Source organism: Chelonia mydas, chromosome 4 (genome assembly GCF_015237465.2).
Source record: "Chelonia mydas isolate rCheMyd1 chromosome 4, rCheMyd1.pri.v2, whole genome shotgun sequence".
NCBI classification, from domain to species: Eukaryota; Metazoa; Chordata; order Testudines; family Cheloniidae; genus Chelonia; species Chelonia mydas.
This window is the reverse complement of record NC_057852.1, coordinates 31713725-31735069: the sequence shown is the minus strand read 5'-3', so window position 1 is coordinate 31735069 and position 21345 is coordinate 31713725. Positions and strand designations below refer to the sequence as shown.

Here is a 21345-nt window from a genome sequence, read left to right as displayed (position 1 = left end):
GGAACTCACTCCATGGCTTTTCCTTTCTCCATTGTCAGTGCGAACAGACAACTCAGCACAGGAGACCTCATTCCTCTCCCACCCAACCCCTTCTCCCTCCCAGGGACTAGAGGGGAGACACTCTCTCGTGCGGTGGTTTCCAACCTGTGGTCCGCAGAATATGTCTAAGGTTTTCAATGGGGTCGACACCTCCATCTGAAATATTTTAGGAGTCCGCAAATGTAAAAAGGCTGAAAACCACTGGTCTAGCACTAGAAAGGAAACCGTGGGTGTGGGTGTGTGAAATGGGTAATGAAAAAGTTGTCTGAGGTGGGACACTGAATCCACCTGAGGGCTTGCCTAGATTAGGGAAACTGGCGTGTTTCAGACTGGTACCCTGTGACTATGTGTGGGGGATTGTACTGGTAGGACTATTACACCACTGCAGATATCCCTGACCTACATAAGCCCTAAGGCAGCCAAGACAAAAGTAACACAGAACATGACGAAGGACCAAGAAAAATATAAGTGCCACGAAGGGAGAGAAGAAGGGATAGTGGAACTAGGGGAAAGATATACACAAAGGACTGTATTCCTAATTATTTCCTCCTGGTGTCCGACTTTGAGATCTCTGGATGAAAAGCATTATATAAACTTGCTTCAATACATATGGGTGGACTCCCACCTGCACTGACTTCAGTGGCTATTGTGTCAGGCTCTGTAAGCGATTATAGTGTTATTTTCCATTGTGCCTGGCATTTTGAACCCTGACCTGTTACCTGTCTGAGAGGGTCTAATCAACAGAGTTAAAAACACCAGCAGCTGGTAAATCATCTGCATTAGGACCTTGCCTACACTAGGGACCCAACTCCACCATTGGTGGCAAGCAATGGATGTAGCTGCACTGATACTCTGGCCTAAGGCCTCATCCTCACAAAGAGATGGAGTTGTAGCACCCATCTTATACTGTCTGCATAGGTTCTTATAGTGCATTTAACACTGTAGTATCTGAGCACCTTCCTGTAGTCCATAAGTAATGTGACTACTACCATACTATAAACTATAGCATGCTTATAGTTTGATCACTGCAGCTGACATTGTGAAGGACTGCAGGGAGACAGCAAAAAGAAAAGATGCAGTGCCGCAGTTCTTGTGCCTCATTTCAACATTTATTTTTCCTCAAATGCCTCAGGCTGTGAAGCAGCAGGAGTCCATTGTCCTGTGATAATTGTTCTTATTTCATTGACATTACCTCTTAATTAAAGCTCCTAGTTTCTTCCAAGTGATGAAACTAAAGGATTACAAAACTATTAAATGAATTAGCATGCTAAATGCAGCAGTTTGTTAGTGCTGCGTGAAATGCCCACCCCTAACACCTAATAGAAGAATAAAGCAGTTAAAGGTTTACTGTGAAGACTTTGTGTATACCAAGAGCATACGTATAAGAGATCTCTCTTACATTTTAAATTGCCCTAAATACCTCTCATCAATATGTTAAATAATACAAGTTTCTTAAAGGTGACAACTGCTCTGGATGCACTGGTAAGAAAAGTGTGAAGGCAAGCAGATATGTGGTGGTGCTAGTACTGTGATAAATTGCAGAGCCTTAAAGATCTCAACAGTGAACAATAGATTAAGGTGGGGGAGCTCACTGGCCAATTCTTTTCATTTGATGCTTTATGAACTCTCCCTGATCATGGTTGTCAGGGTCCATGACTTCCACCATTTTCATGTGGTTTTATTATATTTATAAGTAACGAATTTTGGGGGAAGAGACTACTTTCCATGTAGGCAGGTAGACGTGGTAGTAAACTATGGAACAAACATTATTCAATCCTGGGCTTCATTGGAGACTCTGCCCAACTTACCAAGGGTTATGACCAAGTTTCACATTTAATAAAGTTTAGTCAGCTGTTTACTGTTACAGCTACCTATCCAGAAGCAAATATATTCTCCCCCTTCCCAAAAATCATTCTCCAGAATAAAAGTGTCTTCCCTTTGCAAGGATGCTGTTTCAGGGACCTTGGTTGCATTATGCTGTTTGCTGCGTTATTTGTCCTTGAAATGGTTTAAGGATCTACACAACACCATTACTTTTGATGGAACCCTTCTGAAGTATCCACATACAAGACAGCTTTCTGGGACTCCTGAAGTACCTGCTGCATTCTTTCCAGCACTGTTATTGAAAATAGGAACTTTTAGGTAATTTCTCAACTCAAAGGCATTGCACTGTGGGTTGAAATTAGGGATTGTGACTTCCTGTCCACACTAAGAAAAGGAGTACTTGTGGCACCTTAGAGACTAACCAATTTATTTGAGCATAAGCTTTCGTGAGCTACAGCTCACTTCATCGGATGCATACTGTGGAAACTGCAGAAGACATTATATACACAGAGACCATGAAACAATACCTCCTCCCACCCCACTCTCCTGCTGGTAATAGCTTATCTAAAGTGATCACTCTCCTTACAATGTGTATGATAATCAAGTTGGGCCATTTCCAGCACAAATCCAGGTTTTCTCACCCTCCGCCCCCCCCCCCCTCAAACTCACTCTCCTGCTGGTAATAGCCCATCCAAAGTGACCACTCTCTTTACAGTGTGTATGATAATCAAGGTGGGCCATTTCCAGCACAAATCCAGGTTTTCTCACCCCCCCACCCCCCAAAAACACACACACACACAAACTCACTCTCCTGCTGGTAATAGCTCATCCAAAGTGACCACTCTCCCTACAATGTGCATGATAATCAAGGTGGGCCATTTCCAGCACAAATCCAGGTTTTCTCACCCCCCCCCCAAAAACACGCACACACAAACTCACTCTCCTGCTGGTAATAGCTCATCCAAAGTGACCACTCTCCCTACAATGTGCATGATAATCAAGGTGGCAGACAAACCATTGTAGATTGTCCTGGTTCAGCCAGCCATGAGCCAAAGGACTTCATCACAGGGGCTTCCACAACTGGTACAACCAATGTTTGGTAAAAACAAAAGTCCTGTGTGATAGCCCAGATTGGAGGATGGAGGTTTGGGGTATGTAACAACAAGACACCAGGTTTTAACTAGACACCCTTGTAAACTATTTATTCTCCTTCATTCTACAATACTTTATCTGGCTTGCAATAAAACTTACACAAAACATTACCAGAACTCTCTGTGAACTGCTTCAACTTAGCTGCTAAACACAATGCATGATAGAACTAAAGAAATAACTCAAACTCTAGAAATTATTCCTGTTCCATTCCAACCCTAAGACCAATTAATGAATGGATTATATTAAAGTTTAAACAAATTACATGTGTTTTTTTAAATTAAGGTGAAATCTGCCTAATCCCCCCACACCTTGTCTTCATGTAATTCTTAGAAAATTGGAATCTAGTTGATGTTTGCATTCATATGAGTTATTTATAAATTATGCTATTTAAGAAACAGAACAGGTGCTGATCTCAACATGGAAAATATTGGCATTGTGTTCCCAAGCAACGGTATTAGGTTATTGTTGTGTGGTCAATGATAATCTTTATCTGGATCCAGAGACATAAATGAACCAGAAGCACCATCAAGACTCTGATAGCCAGTAAGTAAGCAAACGGTTATTTGTTTTTGTGACTCCTCACAGCTGTTACATAATATTTCTTTATAAACTACTGAAAATAATGTATTTGGACTTCTGTGAATTTATATAAAATAATGGGCTTGGTTAACTACCATTTTTAATTTCAACGAATTTATACCTGTTTAAAGCTGTAGTAATGCAGTGGTGAACCATTTTCAATTTTATTATTGAAACTGGACCATCTAAACCATGGACTATTTTAATCTAATCAGGGCTAAGGGACAAACTTTGTTACATTACACCAGGATAACTCCACTACTGTTACTGCAGTTACAATGGCTTAATTTGTCCGGGATCACCATGGTGAAATACCCCTTTCTGTTGAACTCAAATGCCTAGGTTGGAAAGGCAAATAATAGGCATGTGGGTTCCATCAGTAGTCCCAATACTATTTGGTAGCCCCAACCATGCAAATCCATCAGTAACCCGCTTGGCATTGCTAAGATGTATGACCGAGGGCAGCAGCACCTCTTGATAGATTGGGGCACCGAATGGCTAGGGACTGAAGGGCTTGGCAGCAGTTCTGCAGAAAAGGACCTAGGGGTTACAGTGGACGAGAAGTTGGATATGAGTCAACAGTGTGCCGTAGTTGCCCAGAAGGCTAACGGCATTTTGGGCTGTATAAGTAGGGGCATTGCCAGCAGATCGAGGGATGTGATCATTCCCCTCTATTGAACACTGGTGAGGCCTCATCTGGAGTACTGTGTCCAGTTTTGGGCCCCGCACTGCAAGAACGTTGTGGAAAAATTGGAAAGAGTCCAGCGGAGGGCAACAAAAATGATTAGGGGACTGGAGCACATGACTTATGAGGAGAGGCTGAGGGAACTGGAATTGTTTAGTCTGCAGAAGAGAAGAATGAGGAGGGATTTGATAGCTGCTTTCAAGTACCTGAAGCAGAGTTCCAAAGAGGATGGATCTAGACTGTTCTTAGTGGTACCAGATGACAGAACAAGGAGTAATGGTCTCAAGTTGCAGTGGGGGAGGTTTAGGTTGGATATTAGGAAAAACTTTTTCACTAGGAGGGTGGTGAAGCACTGCAATGGATTACCTAGGGAGGTGGTGGAATCTCCTTCCTTAGAGGTTTCCAAGGTCAGGCTTGACCAAGCCCTGGCTGGGACGATTTAGTTTGGGATTGGTCCTGCTTTGAGCAGGTGGTTGGACTAGACAACCTCCTGAGGTCCCTTCCAACCCTGATATTCTATGATTCTATGATGTGCACACCAAACTGGTAAGATAGGGACTGGTAACAATTGGGGGTGGTAACCTTCCATATAGCAACAGCCAAATGCTCCTCCACACTGAGAAGAACTCCCATTTTGGTATTCTGACATTGCAGCTTCAGGGTGAGCTCTGCACAGATACTTAAACTGTAAATTCTTTGGAGCAGGGGCTGCCTTCTTGTTCTGTGTTTGCACAATGCCTCGCACAACGGAGTCCTAGTCTGCTCCTGGGACTCTTAGGCACTATGATACAAGTCACCCTGCTCCAGCGCTGAAGGGGTTAAAACAGTCCTGGGAAAGGGCTGCTTGGGGAGCCAATAGGAAAAGACTGGGAGGCAGCCAATCAGGGCCAGGCTGGGCCCTATAAAAGAGCTGCAAGGCCAGAGGTGCTGAGGAGTTTCACTCTAGCCCTAGAGTGGGAAGGGGTAGCTGCTTGAGAGGAAGGTACCTGAAGTAGAGCAGTGCTGGGGAGCTCCAGCCTGGTAAACCCCCAGGCTGCAGGCCTTGTTAAAGGCCCAAAAAGGTACTGGGGCTGCAGAGGGGCAGCCTGGGAATAGGCAAAGGCAGACGGTCCTAACCCCTTGCCAATGATGAGCGGCCATGACAGACTGCAGTCTGCCCAAGTGAGTGGGGGCTAGATGACAACTAGCAGTAGCCACTGAGGCAAGGTGGGTTTATAGGGTTGGGGGTTCTCCTGGGAGGGGAAACCCAGAGTATGGGGGTACTGCTGGGGGCAGAACCCTGAGGTAAAGGGTTACTGGGGTCTGGCAAGGATATGGGGCCTGAGGCAGGTGAGACACCTGCTGGCAGAGGGTGCTCTGAAGGCTGGAAAGAGCTAATTCCCAAGATGACCAGCAGGAGGTGCCTTGCTGGTGAGTCGTGGCTTTGCTACACTTCCACATCCTGAAGTTCTTGCTGCCTCTGTTGGCTGTCTCAATTCTGCAGCACTATATCTTGTCCCACCAGTTAGTGTTAGCTTGGCAAGCCCAGAAGCGGCACTCCACCAAGTGAAACCACTCTAGGAAAATGTCATGCAGAAGTAACAGTTTGATTTCCTCCTTTTCCTCTTTCAGGAACCAAACAGCATCACAGCAGTTCTGGTGGGGGTGGGTCTCAATTCATCCAAAGCCATCTGGCTGTGTAACTGCCAATACATCTGGAGCACCCTGTTTTTATCAATGATTGTCAGTCATGCCACTCTGTATTTCCTCCAGGCTATTTGACAGCAGTTTGAAAATGGTACTACCTCACTAAAACCATATAAATTATGGAATAACAAAATTGCATGATTCCTTCCTGATAATTTGACCCTAACCCCAAGAATTCCAGTAGGATATGGCAAGTGTCCTACGATGTTCTGTGAGAAAAATCATGGTGGAACATTTGTAACCTGCCCCGTTACACATTGCACCATTGGATAGCTGCCAGATTGCTGTGAAGTAATTTAATAAAAGCATAGAGTTACGTGACCACACAATGATTCATCAGGGAAGTAGCCAGCATATGCAAAATGGTATGGATTCACTTTTGGTGAATTTATAATGGGAAAACATACACAGAAAAACTTTCCTGTTAGACAAGGCCTAAGACCAGAATTTGTTTGATTAGTTTTTAATTATCGAAATGTATATAGCATTTAAGGGCCATTTTGATCCCTTCAATGTCAATGGAATTTTTGCCACTAATTTCAGTGAAGCCAGGATTTCAACATACAGTTCTGTAAGGGTGAAATTCACCCCTGTGCCCAGGTTAGCACAAAGCATATGCACTAAAAATAGAGTTTAATTTTACACCTACACTTCGAGCTGGAGGTGTGATTCCCAGCTTCAGAAGACCTACCCTTGCTATCTCTGGTTGAGCTAGTCGCAGGGGTTCTCAAACTGGGGGTTGGGACCCCTCAGGGGGTTGCAAGTATTATGGGGGGGTCATGAGCTGTCAGCCTCCACCCCAAACCCTGCTTTGTATCCAGCATTCATAATGGTGTTTGAGACCCCCCCCCCCCTTATAAATTAAAAACACTCAGAGGCTTGTCATGTGAAAGAGGTCACTAGTACAAAAGTTTCAGAACTACTGAGCTACTGCACTAAAAAACAGTGTAACTGCCATGGTATGAGCTGCAGGACAGGCTCTGCCCTGAGTAGGCCTAGGATCTCCAAAGGGGACGACCTTGGGGTGGCTAGCCTGTCCTGCAGCTTCCGCCACAGCAGCTATGCACTATTTTTTAATACACTAGCTCAATGAGATTTAGCATGGGTATGTCTCCTCAAGCTGGGAATCATACCTCCAGCTCAAAGTGTCGATGTATCCCTAGAGGGGCATGGGTTTGCGTTAGCCCTCTGCACAGGGCTCACTTGCACTCAGCATAATCTTAGATGGGATTGTAGTCACAACTGTCTCCGAAGGTGCTTCATTTGCTTTTTTCTCCATGGGCCTACTTGTCTGAAACAGAGAAACAGTATGCTGTGTGAAGAGCCACTCCCTGCACTTGCTGTTTGAAATTTCTTTGCCCTCAGTTCACACAGGTGTAAATGACTACACAAGGCAGAAGGTGGAGAATCAGAACCTACAATGATGACGTCCCCAAGAACTACTTTCTTGTCTGCCAGCTACGTAAGTAGAGAAAATAAAGAGTTCAGATGTCTCTCTTAGCCCCTGGTCTCTGTAAAAGTAGATATTGCTACACATGTCATCTTTTTTTCTATCAGCTATCACTCTGATGGCATGCAAAATGTTAGGTGTACTAAAACACCCGTGGGAGAGTAAAGTTGAGATGTAAATAGTGATAATATCTACCACATGACTGCATCTCAGAGGACTTTGAGCGCTGGAACCTATTCATTAAAAGTTGTTAGTATATATACAGTATATGACCTCAGCTAAACCATAAGATAAGAATATGATAGATCTGGGATTAAAGTGGCAAAAATGGATGGAAGTAGGAGTCTGCTTCTTGATTTTTTTTTCAAAGCTGAGTTACCTTGACACATACACTGAAAGAGCTCCCAAATGAACTGAGAAAGCTACTGAGAAAGTAATAAGAACCCAAACCCATGAAGTGTTTGGCATATGAGTGTCCCCTTGCCTCCCACTGTTGATCTTGCCAGAGGGGAGCTTTCAGTAGAGAAAATAAGTCTTTAAAAGTAAGTGACCAGTGGTGGATTGCTTGCTTTTTAGCTGCTTCTATTGCAGATGTTTATGTGAGATTAATGAAGCTATTTTCCCTTGAAGGAGCCAGGGGGACTGTGGGATTTTTCAGAGCTGTGAGCTCAAGTTAGCAGGTGTGCAACCAGGGAAGCAGCACTGCCTATCTTTCATCCTTGAATAAAGACTGCCTGAGTATACACATACAGAAATGTTATGTATTGTAGAGGCGGACAAGATATTCAAAAGGAAACACCGGGAGAAGGGCAGGGTGGATGGTTACAGGAGGGCCATCAGGAAGCACTACAGACCTGCATCAGTGAGAGTGGACACAGACTGGAGGGGATGATGCAGCAGAATCTGTTGCAGCAATCTCCCTGAATGGTAATGACAGGATTGTCAAAGCCAAAAGGGCAAAACTCTAAACCACTTTCGATTCTTGCCAAGGCTCACCTCAGTATTCTCCACATTTGTCCTGGTCTGTGACCCAGCCCATTTAGGGCCTTGTCTGCCTGAAGAAAGAAAAATACAGGGTACGTGGGCTTTCTGGTATTGGTGTGGCAAAAGGACCTGTCATGGAGCCACCGGGTGATGCTCTGGAACTACTCCATATGAAGCCAGTCAGGACTCTGGGGGAGCATGCCTCCTCTCTCTGAGCATACTGTCTCCAGGGCAAGAAGCTTACACAGCTTCGACCTTCCTGCGTCTGACCTCGGAGCATTTAGCATCCCTTTCTCACACTGTGCACTTCCCACAGCGAGTCCGCACAGGCGGGACTCCTGGGAAAGCCAGAGGACCCTGTACTCCAACTCCGCAGTCAGACGTGACTCTCAGCCAGCTAGTAAAATAGAAGGTTTATTAGACGACAGGAACATGGTCTAAAACAGAGTTTGTAGGTACCGAGACCAGGACCCCTCAGTCAGGTGCATCTTCGGGGTAGGGATCGCAAACCCCAGCCAGCTCTAAACTGAGACTCCCTCCAGCCACTCCTCTGGCCTTTATCTCTTTCCTGGGCCAGGAGTCCACCTGATCTTTGTTCTCCAACACCCTCAGTTGGCACCTTTGCAGGGGAGGGGCCCAGGTCAACAGGAGACAGGGTGTCGGCCATTCTCTGTGCAAAGGGCATCACACTGGCCCTCTAGGACTCTGCAACAATCACACACCCTTATCCCACCACCTACATACTTAAGAAAGGTATAGGGGAGACTGAGGCACCCACACAGTATTCGGAGAAAGCATTAAGAATATTTCCACTTCATCACAGGACCTGTGTTTCTAATTCCTTGTGGTAAAGTTCGTAGACCATTTCCTACTGCTGCACTGACCTGCCATGCAGTGCAAGTCTCAAACCCAGAGGTTACCAAGTGAGAGCAGTTGATACCACACAAACAGGGGCTACACCCCTGACTCAGTGAGACCAGCAGACTGCTGCTTGGTCACTTCTTAGCATAAAGCTTCCACACCCCATGTTGCTAGGCCTCCTGCCAGCCAGAGTCTTCCTGCCTCCTCCTTTGATTCCCGCTCCTTGTTCCTGTTGCCTTGTCTTGCCCCTGCTCCCTTGCCCTAACTCTAGTTATTGACTCTGGATTGACCCTTGGTGTGACACTGGTTTGATCCTTGGTGTGGCTTCTAACTCTGGCTGTGACCGCCTGACGCTACTCTAGGTTCTGACCATTAGGTCAGACTGCCCACATACGGGCCCAGATGTTATCTCAGCCACTGACCAGGGACTGGGAGTGAAGAATGATGAAGCCTATCCCTACCTTAAAAGCTAGTGATAATTATGGACTGGGACACTGCCCAATCTGCATTGGGACAAGCTGGAAAGTATGGAATCCAGGGTTTCAGTGCTGTAATTTATAAAGGCAGAATGACTTGTCCAGTCTCTGCTTTCACCATTCTTAATAGCTTCCTTCTATTATTATCTTAATTAAAAAATTAATTCTCAAATTAAAAATAAAATGCTAATCCCTCGTTCCTGTTGGGAGAAATCATGACCCAAATTTGCATTTTGCTCACTTTGATCTCTATACTTTTTTTCTCTTTAGTGCGGAGGAAAGGTAAATTTACTACGCAAGGGCTAATCTGGCTTTTTCTTTGTTCGCGGGTCATAGAAGCAGTAGCAGCACTATTCTCCCAAGAAAATATTCTGACTTGATTGATCAAGTGGCTGGGACTGTGACATCAAAGCTAACCAGGGGAAACATGAAAATGAGCCAGGGAAAGATACAGGGAGACAAATCCCGAATTAAAAAATAAATAAAATAAAGGTGTAAAATTTCACCAAAGGCATAGAAAGTTTGTATTAAAATGATGTGAGGTTTTCATGTCTGAAAACTTCACAAATCAAGAGAAGAAAATGGGACCTCAAGGCACTGCTGCAATATAAATAAATGAAATCATATCTATTATCTATTTAAATTAAACAAGTTTCCAAATATTGCAGGTATTGAACTATTAGAATTAGAGCCCCTAAAAGAACATAATAAAATAAACTCAACTCTACTTACTGTAGACTTTGCCCCCTTTAATTAATGACAGAATTTCTTATTGCTACAAGGTAGTATCACAAATCAATAGGTGAAATTTAAACCCTAGTTTGAATGGGACAAAGTGATGCTCAGGTCTTGTGCCAGCCCCTTTCTACACAGGGGTGAGTTTCACTCAGAAAGTGCAAGAATGGCTGAATCTGGTCTGTAATAGTTAATGGTCTTGTCAGCCTTGTAGATGGAAGTAGCATTACACTGAATCTTGATGACAGTGTGATTGCAAGTTGAGAGCAAAAGCATTGGACGAGCACGTAACATATTAATGAAATGCTTTTATTAGCTGAAAAGATAAAAACAATGATTTTCTCCAGAAGGAAGGTAAAATGGGACACTGAGTGGTGTTTGGGATTTTTTAGTGATAAAATGTTTCTTCAGTATTTAAATTGATTGACATGATAGCTGATAAAAAACGTTCATGGGAAAAATGTATTGACAGCATTGTTGTAAAATACAAAAGAAAAAACATGACTGCAGTATATAAACTCAAAGCAAGGATGTCCTTCAGAGTTAGGTGATTATAAAGCTGGAGAAGTTTTGCTTTGCTCCGGTGACTTTCTGGTAGAGTGAAATTCACCCGTCTGTGCTTAGGACAAGCATAAAGCCTTCTGAACCACGTAAGTCCCTGTAAGTCTTGTGGGCTGGATTCTGCGCCCTTTGAGATAAATGGCAACACTTTCAGTAATTTCAGTAGGAGTCAGCTTGAGCTCTGTAAATAGGGCTTAAGTGCTGAATAGGCCTTGTGCTGGACCCCTGTACAGAGTGATTTTAACCTGCAGTAATCAGAGCAATGCAGGGGTGCTGGACCAATTTTTATAGTGGAGGTACTGGCAGCCATTGAACTAAACTGTAAATCCTGTATATAATGGAAACCACTTCAAGTTGGGGAGTGCTGCAGCACCCTCCGCACCCGTAGTTCCCGCACCTATGAAGCAAAGCCTTTAAGATTTTGGATATGTCTGCACTTCAAGCTGGAGATAAAAATTCCAGCTTGAGGAGAGACATACCTATGATAGCTCTAATCAAGTGCCCTAAAACTAGTGTTGGTGCAGCAGTAGGAGGGGCTAGCTACCCCAAGTACTGTACATACCTGTCCATGACACTAGGTACATACTTGGGACCGCTAACCTCGCCCACTGCTGCAGCTACACTCTATTTTTAAAAAGAACAGCAGGATTTAGAGACTAACAAATTTATTTGAGCATAAGCTTTTGTGGGCTACAGCTCACTTCATCGGATGCATACAGTGGAAAATACAGTAGGATGATTTATATACACAGAGAACATGAAACAATCGGTGTTACCATACACACTGTAAGGAGAGTGATCGGTTAAGGTGAGCTGTTACCAGCGGGAGAGAAAAAAAAACCTTTTGTAGTGATGATCAAGATGGGCCATTTCCAGCAGTTGACAAGAACGTGTGAGGAACAGTAGGGGGGAAAAATAAACATGGGGAAATAGTTTTACTTTGTGTAATGACACATCTACTCCCAGTCTTTATTCAAGCCTAATTTAATGGTGTCCAGTTTGCAAATTCCAATTCAGCAGTCTCTCGTTGGAGTCTGGTTTTGAAGTTTTTTTGTTGTAATATTGCGATAGTCTCTACGTAAAAGAATAAATGGACACAAATCAGACTTCAAGAATTATAACATTCAAAAACCAGTCGGAGAACACTTCAGTCTCTCTGGTCACTTGATTACAGACCTAAAAGTCGCAATATTACAACAAAAAAACTGCATGCATCCGATGAAGTGGGCTGTAGCCCACGAAAGCTTATGCTCAAATAAATTTGTTAGTCTCTAAGATGCCACAAGTACTCCTGTTCTTTTTGCGGATACAGACTAACACGGCTGCTACTTTGAAACCACTCTATTTTCAGTACCCTCCCAGGAAATTCCTTGAGCTAAAAATTACACTTCGAGCTCCAGGTGTAGACATTCCCTCCTAAGAAAAATTGTGTGCATAAAAATTAGGTGAAAGTTATTTCAGAAGAAATTACTTTTTTTAAGTACTTCAATACATCCAAAGCATTTGCTTAGTATATAGTGCAGAACTGACACTCCCTTTTGCATTAAGGATTCAAAATCTCATAGAACAGCTGGAAACTTCATTCTAATAATGAGTTGGTTCCTTACCTAAATATGACTTTAGGAATCTTGTGTATAACTTTAACAGTACTAACATATATGTATAGGAAGTCTATTGGGAGCTTTATTATTATTTCTATAGCACCTAAAGTATGCTAGGTACATAAGAGAACATAAAATACTCTTGGTCTCTGCCTACCCTGACAATGTAGGCAGGGTACTATGCACAACCTGGAACCCCTCTACATTTTGTTGTAAGCTTGCAGCTGACTGCACATTATAACACCATGCTTACCTTACAAAGTGCACAAAAACCCACCCTTATTTATGCATCTTACAAGGCCCTTCCTCCAGCCCCAGGCATTGGTAACAATTCACAGCTTTGTATTTCACTACATAGCTAAGTTAGGCAAGCAGAATGATATGTCCTGAGATCCTCCCTTAGCAGTCAACTTTACAAGTTTAGCAAAAAACTGACTGTGCTCAGTAAGTGACTTTCAAAGGCTCCTAAACTGGTCAAATATAATCCAGCGTCCTTTGCAAGTGAAAGAACTTCCTAGTGAGAGTTATTTCTATGACATGTTAGCGTTCAACTTCAGCTGTAGGCCTAATCAAAGAAAGTTTACAAGACTTTTTTATAATGGGAGAAGTCTATATTTTTTCGCTCTCTTCACATTTGAAAAACTGTAGAAATGTTTTTTTCCTAAACTTTAAAAATAAATGAGCTCCAAGTAGAGACTCCAAGTAGAGTTTCAGTCCTCAAATGTAAACGTTTCAGAAAGTTATAGCTGAGCTGTGACTGAAAAGAGGAGGTCTGCTGATCTCAGTGAAGAAAGATGCCAACTCCTTGCAGCTCATGTTGCTGGCCTGCTGTGGAATACAGGGTATGATTTAGCAGCTTTTATGGAGATGGAGATGAATGTCCCTTGGTCTGCAATACAGCCTCCATGTTATTGTGAAGACTCTGTTGTAATATACTTAGCAAATGATCATGAAAAATCACAGAAAAATACCAATATTTTATTTCTGCATAACCCTTTTTGCCAGGAAAAATTCCAAGAAGTTTTTGCATACTACATACTGTAAATAAGACACTACTAAAATACTGCCAGGTGTAGGGTAGCAGCTAATTAGCATACTACTGCCTAACAGTAGGAAATATTGGACATGGCCATTAGGAAAATCCTTATTCTTACAAAAAGTACCATAGAATCTTTAGTGTCCACATAGAACAGACAGGGCCTGTTGCTTTTAAGGTGTGAACCACAACACAGAGCAGAAAACAAAGAGTCTGGGAAACCAGCGGATTGTCGCAGGCAGGAGGCAGGGGAGAGAGTGGTAGCCTGCACGCCAAGTCCTTGCTCCTCCCCCATCCGTCCTGAACGCCGCAAGCCAGCTGATTGGCGAGGGGAGGCGGGGGAAGGCGCTGATCTGCGGGGTCTGGCGGGGGGAACAGGACATAAGAGCTGATGGGGGGGCTGCCAGCTGTGGACAAAGCAGGCAGCCAAAGGACATTATAGCGCAGCATTGCACATCTTTAAATGGAGCCTGTTCGGTAACTGAGCAGGGACATACTATTGAAACAATGTTAAGCGAGAGGACGTTAAGGGGGGAGTTACTGTATAATATTTTGCTTCCAATTAAAAGAAAGAAGCTATCTCTTCCTTAGCCTAGTCTGCCTAGGGGCTCCAACTTCTGACAAACTCTGACTTCTCACCCCAGTTTTGTGCCTTCATTCTATTTAGTAGGGATTTTTTTTATTTTTTGTTTGTTTGTTCCTTTGTTTCCTGTTCTTTTCTCCCCGTCCTTGAAACTGATGAAGTTGGCCAGGGATTTTGTCAAAACACAGCATCATCATATATGAAAATGTTTGACCCTTCAAGGAAGAGGTGGGACGGAGACATTGAATCACCTCTCTAGCGACCAGTTATATCCAGTTTTTTTTTTTATAGAAATTAGCGAGATAGACATTGACCTAGATCAACAGTGTTTGCAAGTCTCACGAGTCACGCACTATAGCTGCGGAGTTTGCACTATGCAGTGGCGTTCTTAGAACGCCCCGCCCCGCCCCGCGGTTGCGCGAGCGCCTGGGCTTTCCCTCGGAAGGGGGGACGTGTCGGGGGCTTGAAATCAGAAGTTCGATACTCCGAAGGCACAAGAGCAAGAAAGCAACTAAAAACTCCCCGTCGATCGCCTTGTTTTTAAGCCGATCTCATGATTTTGGGGAGGGGCCTACTCAACAATGGGGCACACTTGGGGCTGACGATGTGGGGTACGCGATCTGCCCCCCAAGCCCCTCCAACAGGTGTCGGCGGGGGGGGGGAGCCCATCCTGCCGCTCGCACACTCCTAGCTGACGGCTCCTAGGGCGGGCGAGAGACCCGGCTCCCACGCCGGCTGCCCCTGTTTCTGCCCCCTCCCTGCCCCTCAGGCGTCCCCTCCGCACCCCGCTTTTGCACCGGGGCGTAGCAGAGCCAGCCAGGGCAGCGGCTTGAGCGGCGGCCACCGAGCATGCTCAGACTCTCCGCTCCCCCGCCGGGCGGGCGCAGGAAGCGGAGGGAGCCGTGGCAGGCACAAGCATGCGTGCGGGGCTCGGGCGGGCCTGGCGGGGGCTGCTGCCGCTGCTCCCGGCTCGGAGCTGCTCCTACGCCGGAGCGGGAAGGAGGAGGCGGCTGGTGCAGCCGCTGCCGCCCTGCAGCTGGCTCAGCACCATGGCCCAGTTCGGCACGGAGCCGCGGGGGCGGCCCCACTCGCCCGAGTACCGCCTCTACTTTAGTGAGTAGCAGCCCCGCAGGGGCTCCAGGCGCCGCCGCCCCTGGCCGGGGAGCTGCGGGGGGCGCGGTGGAACGCGGGGCTGCGCTGCGTCCCACGCCCGGCGGAGAGCTCAGGGCCGCTGCCCCCTGCCAGCCGTAATTGGGGGCCGCTCCTTAAAGGGGGTGAATGGAGAAAGCCAGGGTGTCCCCGCCTCCCCCAGGACATGCTTTAGGGTTTAACTAGGAAACTTGACCGGGGGCGTTAACATAGGCACCCCCTGTTGCTGTGTCCCCCGGCCCCCACCCCCCCGGGGGCGCTGGAGCATTGGGGTGGAACCTACAGGCTTTTGCTACAAGTGAATAAAGACTAGGATGTGGCTAGATGCATTAGCCCCTCCTAGGCTTATGCTGAGGGCTCTGTCTCCAGCCCTGCAGGGAATTTGAATGTCCCAGAGAAAGAGCTGAGGGCTTGTCTCCCCAGAGGGTGACTTTAAAAAAAGTACCCTAAAATTAATCCAGTATGAAGAAGTTTCTTGCGACCCACTGGGTGAGACTTGTGGCAGGGAGGGCCTTTCAGCTGCCAGCAGCCCCCACTAAGGGGCAAAACACACAACCCAGAAGAGAAGACCATTACAAATAATAATAAAAAAAAAAGTGTAGGAAACTTTTAAAGTGGTGCATGAGTTTCATTACTTTAGCAGGAATAACAGTGGTGAGTCTACTCTCCTGATGCAATAATAACGACTGCTCCAAATATGCTCATAATAAAGGGAAATTTGCATTTGAAATGAGGACATCTATTTTACTGACGGCCCACTGAGCAGTCAGCATGTATGAAAGTATGAACGAAGCTCTAAGACATAAGTCAAGACAGAAAAACCTCGTATGATATGTGGAGGGGAAATATCTTTTCTTGGACCAGCTTCTTTTGCCTCACTCACCTTGTGTCTCTAAGGCCCTGGGACAACATGATCACACCAACATTGCAAACAAAAAGCTGGTGTGTTTAGTTTCAATTTCACACTACCTTTTTCTAATAGTTATGAAGATTTTTAAAAAGCCGCTTTCTGATTTTGCTCTTCACACTGATTTTTATACCACTGTGATTCCATTACATTCAATGGACTCACTTCTGATTTACATTGCTATGAGAGAAATGGACAGATGTAAATGGTCAGTTGCACCCTGTCAGAAATCTGTCACGCTGACTCCACTAGAGGTCGGGTGCGATAGGCTTGATCTAGTGACTGTCACTTCAGTTTGAACAGTGGCCTATGATTAGGGCCCTGCCAAATTCACTGTCCATTTTGCTTAATTTAACAGAGGATTTAAAAAATCATAAATTTCATGATTTCAGCTATTTAAATCTGAAATTTCATGGTGTTATAATTGTAGGGGTCCTGACTCCAAAAGGAGTTGGTGAGGGAGGGGGGTTGAAAGGTTATTGTAGGGAGGATTGCGGTACTGTTACTTCTGCACTGCTGCTGGCAGTGGCCCTGCTTTCGGAGCTGGGCACCTGGAGAGTGGCAGCAGCTGGCTGGGAGCCCCGCTCTGAAGGCAGAGCCGCCATTAGCAGAAGCAAGGATGGCATGGTACGGTATTGCCACCCAGACTTCTATGCTACTTCCTGCAGAGCTGGGCCCTCAGTGAGCCACCGCCACTCTCCAGCCGTCCAGCTCTGAAGGCAGCAGCGCAGAAGTAAGGGTGGCTCAGTGTGGTATTGCCACTCTTACTTCTGCGCTGCTGCTGCCAGGGCGCTGCCTTCAGAGCTGGGTGCCCGGCCAACAGCCACTGCTCTTCCAACCGCCCAATTCTGAAGGCATCGCAGAAGTAAGAGTGGCAATACTGCAACCCCCCTAAAATATGCTGGTGACCCCCTGCAACTCCCTGTTGGGTTAGGACCCCCAGTTTGAAAAATGCTGGTCTCCCTGTGCAATCTGTACAGTATAGGGTAAAAGCACACAAAAGACCAGTTTTTGTGGGGGGAGACCAGATTTCATGGTCTGTGATGCATTTTTCATGGCTATGAATTTGGTAGGGCCCTACCTATAGCTAAACTTTATCTTTTATTTCCTGAAATGTAACACCATATTTGTACAATGTTTGCATAACAATTGTTTCTGTATTTCAGGGGTAGATGTAGTGCAGTCCATAGGCCAAAGAGGGCCCATGCCCACACACTCTTTTAATATGAATAATGCCACCTGATCAGGAGGGAGCAATGGGTGCTGGAATTTGTGGCCTCTAAGACTTGCATCTTTCTATTGACTGTTCTATTTTTTTTGCAGATTTGGCTCAGTCATTGAGCTCTTGGCAAACTCAAAATGTGTCCCTGAATTAGACAAAGTTTGGGCACTCCTCCTGTCCACTTAGAAGTCTGCTTGCATGTGAGAAGGGAGGGGGAAAGGCCTCATGGAAGCCAATTAGAATTTTGCCATGGACATCAGTGAGGCCAGAATTGCACCCTAGAGTCTACTCTGAAACCCTGGAGTCTGTCATTGTTCCTTTTAAAACAAAATGTCTGAGCAGTTAAGGTTTAACTAATGTATATTGCTGGTCAGAATTGGTATAAGCTGTTTAGCGGTGAATGTTTTCTTTATTGATATGAAATTCAGTTTATTTGAAATGACAAGCCATGCTAAGGGAATACTGTAAAGTTTTAATAGCTGCAGTATTTTAGCCTGTTATCTGCACTTTTTGTTTTAAAAAATATCTTGATCATGAAGAAATTATTAGCTGCTGAAAAAGAAACTTGAAGTATGACTAAAATCCTAGGTAATCTAGGAACCGGTTTTCTCTATACATGTCTTATGACATTTCCTCTCCATTAGTGGCTCTGTGTAGGAAAAATACAAGGTTATTGACATCTTTGCATAGTTCATTTTGCCAGTTAGGCTCAAAGGAATGAGCAGGCTAAAGAGAGGAAAGAAGGGCACGGTATAGCTGCCAAAGCTGAAAGTTCTGATTTTGGTTTATCCCTTAAATTGACCATTTTATTGTAAAATTTGGAGTTTGACTCCAGAAAAGGCTTTGTTACAACATAAATCCCCTGGCCAAGCAGTGTTTCAATTTAAAATACTCACAGCCCCTTGTCTGTCTATAATGATGGAAGCAATAGGGACATATTTATTAGTAATGTGGACATCTTTCAGCATGTTTGGTTTAGATTTGTAACACTTTTTTTGTCTCGCAGAGAATGCGGAGGGTAAATATATTTCCCCGTTTCATGACATTCCTCTGTTTGCTGGATCCAAAGAGGTATATGTTAGACTCAGTTATTATTTCTTGAAATGATGGATGTTGTGTTCTCTAATGGTCAAAAGCAGGTAGATTTTTCTTTTCAATAGAAATCTTGTTTTATTTTTAGCAATTACTAAAATAGATTCATATATTTTAGGACCTGAAGGGACCTTTATGATCTTGTGTGACTTCCTCTATAGTACAGACTGTAGAATTTTCACCCAGTAATTCCTGTGTTGAGTTCAATAATTTGTGGTGGAACTGGAGTGTGTCATTTTGAAAGATATGCAGTTTTGATTTAAAGACTTCAAAGGATGAGAAGTCCACCATATCTTTTGGTAAAGTGTTAAAATTCTGTGCTTATGTGCGCTAATCTAGAATACAGTTTCTACTGTTACTATTCCTAAGTCACTTTGTGTTTCACCAAACCCATGTAAATTGCTATTTTTCTATAGTACCAGCAGTTTTGCAGCAGAAGAGGCTTACACAATACATATTTATGTGAATGGTATATTTCTTTAATTCCCAAAAGATGTGCTGTAATTTGAAGGCAGCAATAATGCCCAAGAGAGGAGTGGTAATCGCACCTTTGGAGAATTACAAGGCATGAGGTGCAACCAAGCACTTTCACGTATTGTTAGCCACATTACCTGGAGTTTCATTATTGCTATGGTGAAATGCCTGTTTTCTACGTCATCTGTGAAAACTGCCAGCCTTCAGTTTAGTCTGAGAAGAGGTTTGCTTATTATGGCATACTCAAAAACAAAATAGTTTGGGAAATTTTCAGCCTTTAAGGTTTGTTGCCTCAACTGTTCGGTTGATTTGTAGGCTGGAACACTGAGAAAGATCTTTAGCTCTATCATGTGCCCAGAGGGGTTTTCCTAAACAGATAAATGCTACATCAATATCATTCTGTTTAATCATTTAAAACCAGGGCTTGAAAAGTGTACCTGATGCCTTTGTGACGGAGGACTAAACTTGCTGGTGAGAGGTTGATGAGAAAGACAAGAGTTGGAAGGCCCAGGGGTCCTAACTTTACTTGCACCTCTTAGCATCTTTAACTGCTGGGAGGGAGGAGGGTGCTGACATTTCCACTAGGATGCTGTCCCTGCATCCTCCTTTCAGTCTTCTTTTAAACTTGCCTCTGGCAAGCGGATGTCTGATTAATTTGAAGATCCTGCCATTCTGGCTGTTGGACAAGGGAAAAAATTTCTGTTTCTTCTGTCCCTCCAGAACCTCGGGTCTTCACTACTTTGATCTCTCTCCCAGCCTCCTAGATGCTGCAAGGGGACTGGAGAATGAAGAGGCCTCTGCTACTCTTCCTCTCCTCCAGCCTCTGTCTTTAGGGTCCTCCTCGCTTGTGAATAACTCCAATGCCTGCTGCTGTTTATAATGCAGTTCACAGCCTTTGCAAGCAGCAGCAGCAGAATGAAACTGACCTGGTTCTTAACAGTTTTGTGGCTGTCTACAGGGATCCCTAAAGCAGCACTGAAAATGACCGGTCTTAATTTCACTCAGCTGGTGCTTGGCAAAGAAACGAGATTTGTCCATTTCTGATTCAGGAGGATGAAAATGCATCAGTTCACATTTGGGAGGTTATAGCCTTACAACCATTAGGAAATTTAAATGTTTTTAAAATGAAAGTTACAGTTATAGAGAAATTGATGGCTTAGGTCCTCCTCCCCATATTCTCAAGGACTAGCTTGCCACTCATGAGTGGATTTTTCAAGCCCTTTTAAAAACTACTAGTATAGTCTGTGTAGAATCTACAGTGTAGTAGTTATTTATACAGACACCGTGGTATTCTTTTCTCTAACATGAATATATTTTGGATTCGACTCTCGTAAGTGAGAGTTCTAAATGCTAATTTTTCTTTTTCTGTATAGGATAAGGAGGTTCCTGCGAAGAGATCAAAGACTAATGGAAGTGAGGTACAGTTAGAAATTATTTTTCATGAAATGTAATTTTGTTGTGCTCTAGTTGTAATGGACACGTTAGAATGGGGCTTTCAATCATGGTGGGCAAAATGAGAGCTGTTCAGTACCATGCATCTTTCACTGAATACAACTGATAAACCTTCAAATACAAATGCCATGGGACGAGGGACCTCAAAGGGATTTTAAATCTCCTGATCAAATGGGCAAAAAAAGTCAGTTTTTTTTTTATTAATCAAAATGTTCTAAAATGCAAGTGTTTTTATATTTTTCAGTAGAAGCTTCCTTCTGACGGTTGTAAAGTTGATACATTGTATTTTCTCCTATTACATACAGAAGCCTGCTCAAGAAAACTCTCTTAGTAAAAGATTCACTAGGTGCTCTGACTGCAGAGTAAAATAAAAACTATTAGAAATCTTTTCTGTTAAAGCAGTGGTTTTCAACCTCTTTTCATTTGCGGACCCCTAAAAAGTTTCTAATGGAGGTAAAGACTCCTTTGAAAATCACAGATATAGTGTGCGGACCCCCCAAGGGTCTGCAGACCACAGGTTGAAAACCATTGCGTTAAAAGGATATTAAGTATGATGGGCCAAAACCCAGACTTTCCAGCTGTGTTTTGGACTGAAGGCATGTGATTTTCTGGGATGTGCAGATGGGCACAGTGGAGGAAAGTGCCATGTGCGTGTGCTCAGCATTGCTGCTGGTTAGAGAGAGAACGAGTACCCAAGGTTGGTTTGTGTGAATGTTTGTGAAGGAGTCTTCTTTTAATTGTATAGTTTCTAGTAAACGTTGTCTAGGGACCTAAGTGGGGGCATGGAATCATGTTAA

The 21345-nt window shown here is 44.2% G+C and overlaps 1 protein-coding gene across 8 annotated transcripts in view; it reads left to right on the top strand.

The window, feature by feature from the left end:
* Positions 1-14754: 14754 nt before the first annotated feature.
* The window catches only part of PPA2 (inorganic pyrophosphatase 2), a 44945-nt gene continuing 38354 nt past the window's right edge, over positions 14755-21345 (top strand). For 2 of the 8 annotated variants that reach the window (XR_005225099.2, XM_043545279.1), the window contains exons 1-2: positions 15057-15365; positions 20470-20514. Coding sequence is in view for 7 of the 8 variants with exons in the window: in XM_043545279.1 (XP_043401214.1) it covers positions 15102-15365; positions 20470-20514 (309 nt within the window). In the remaining variant the exon portion in view is untranslated. Of the gene's footprint in view, positions 15366-18536; positions 18602-20469; positions 20515-21345 lie in introns of all 8 variants that reach the window. The other 6 variants (XM_037896993.2, XM_037896991.2, XM_043545280.1 and 3 more) reach the window with 6 other exon arrangements.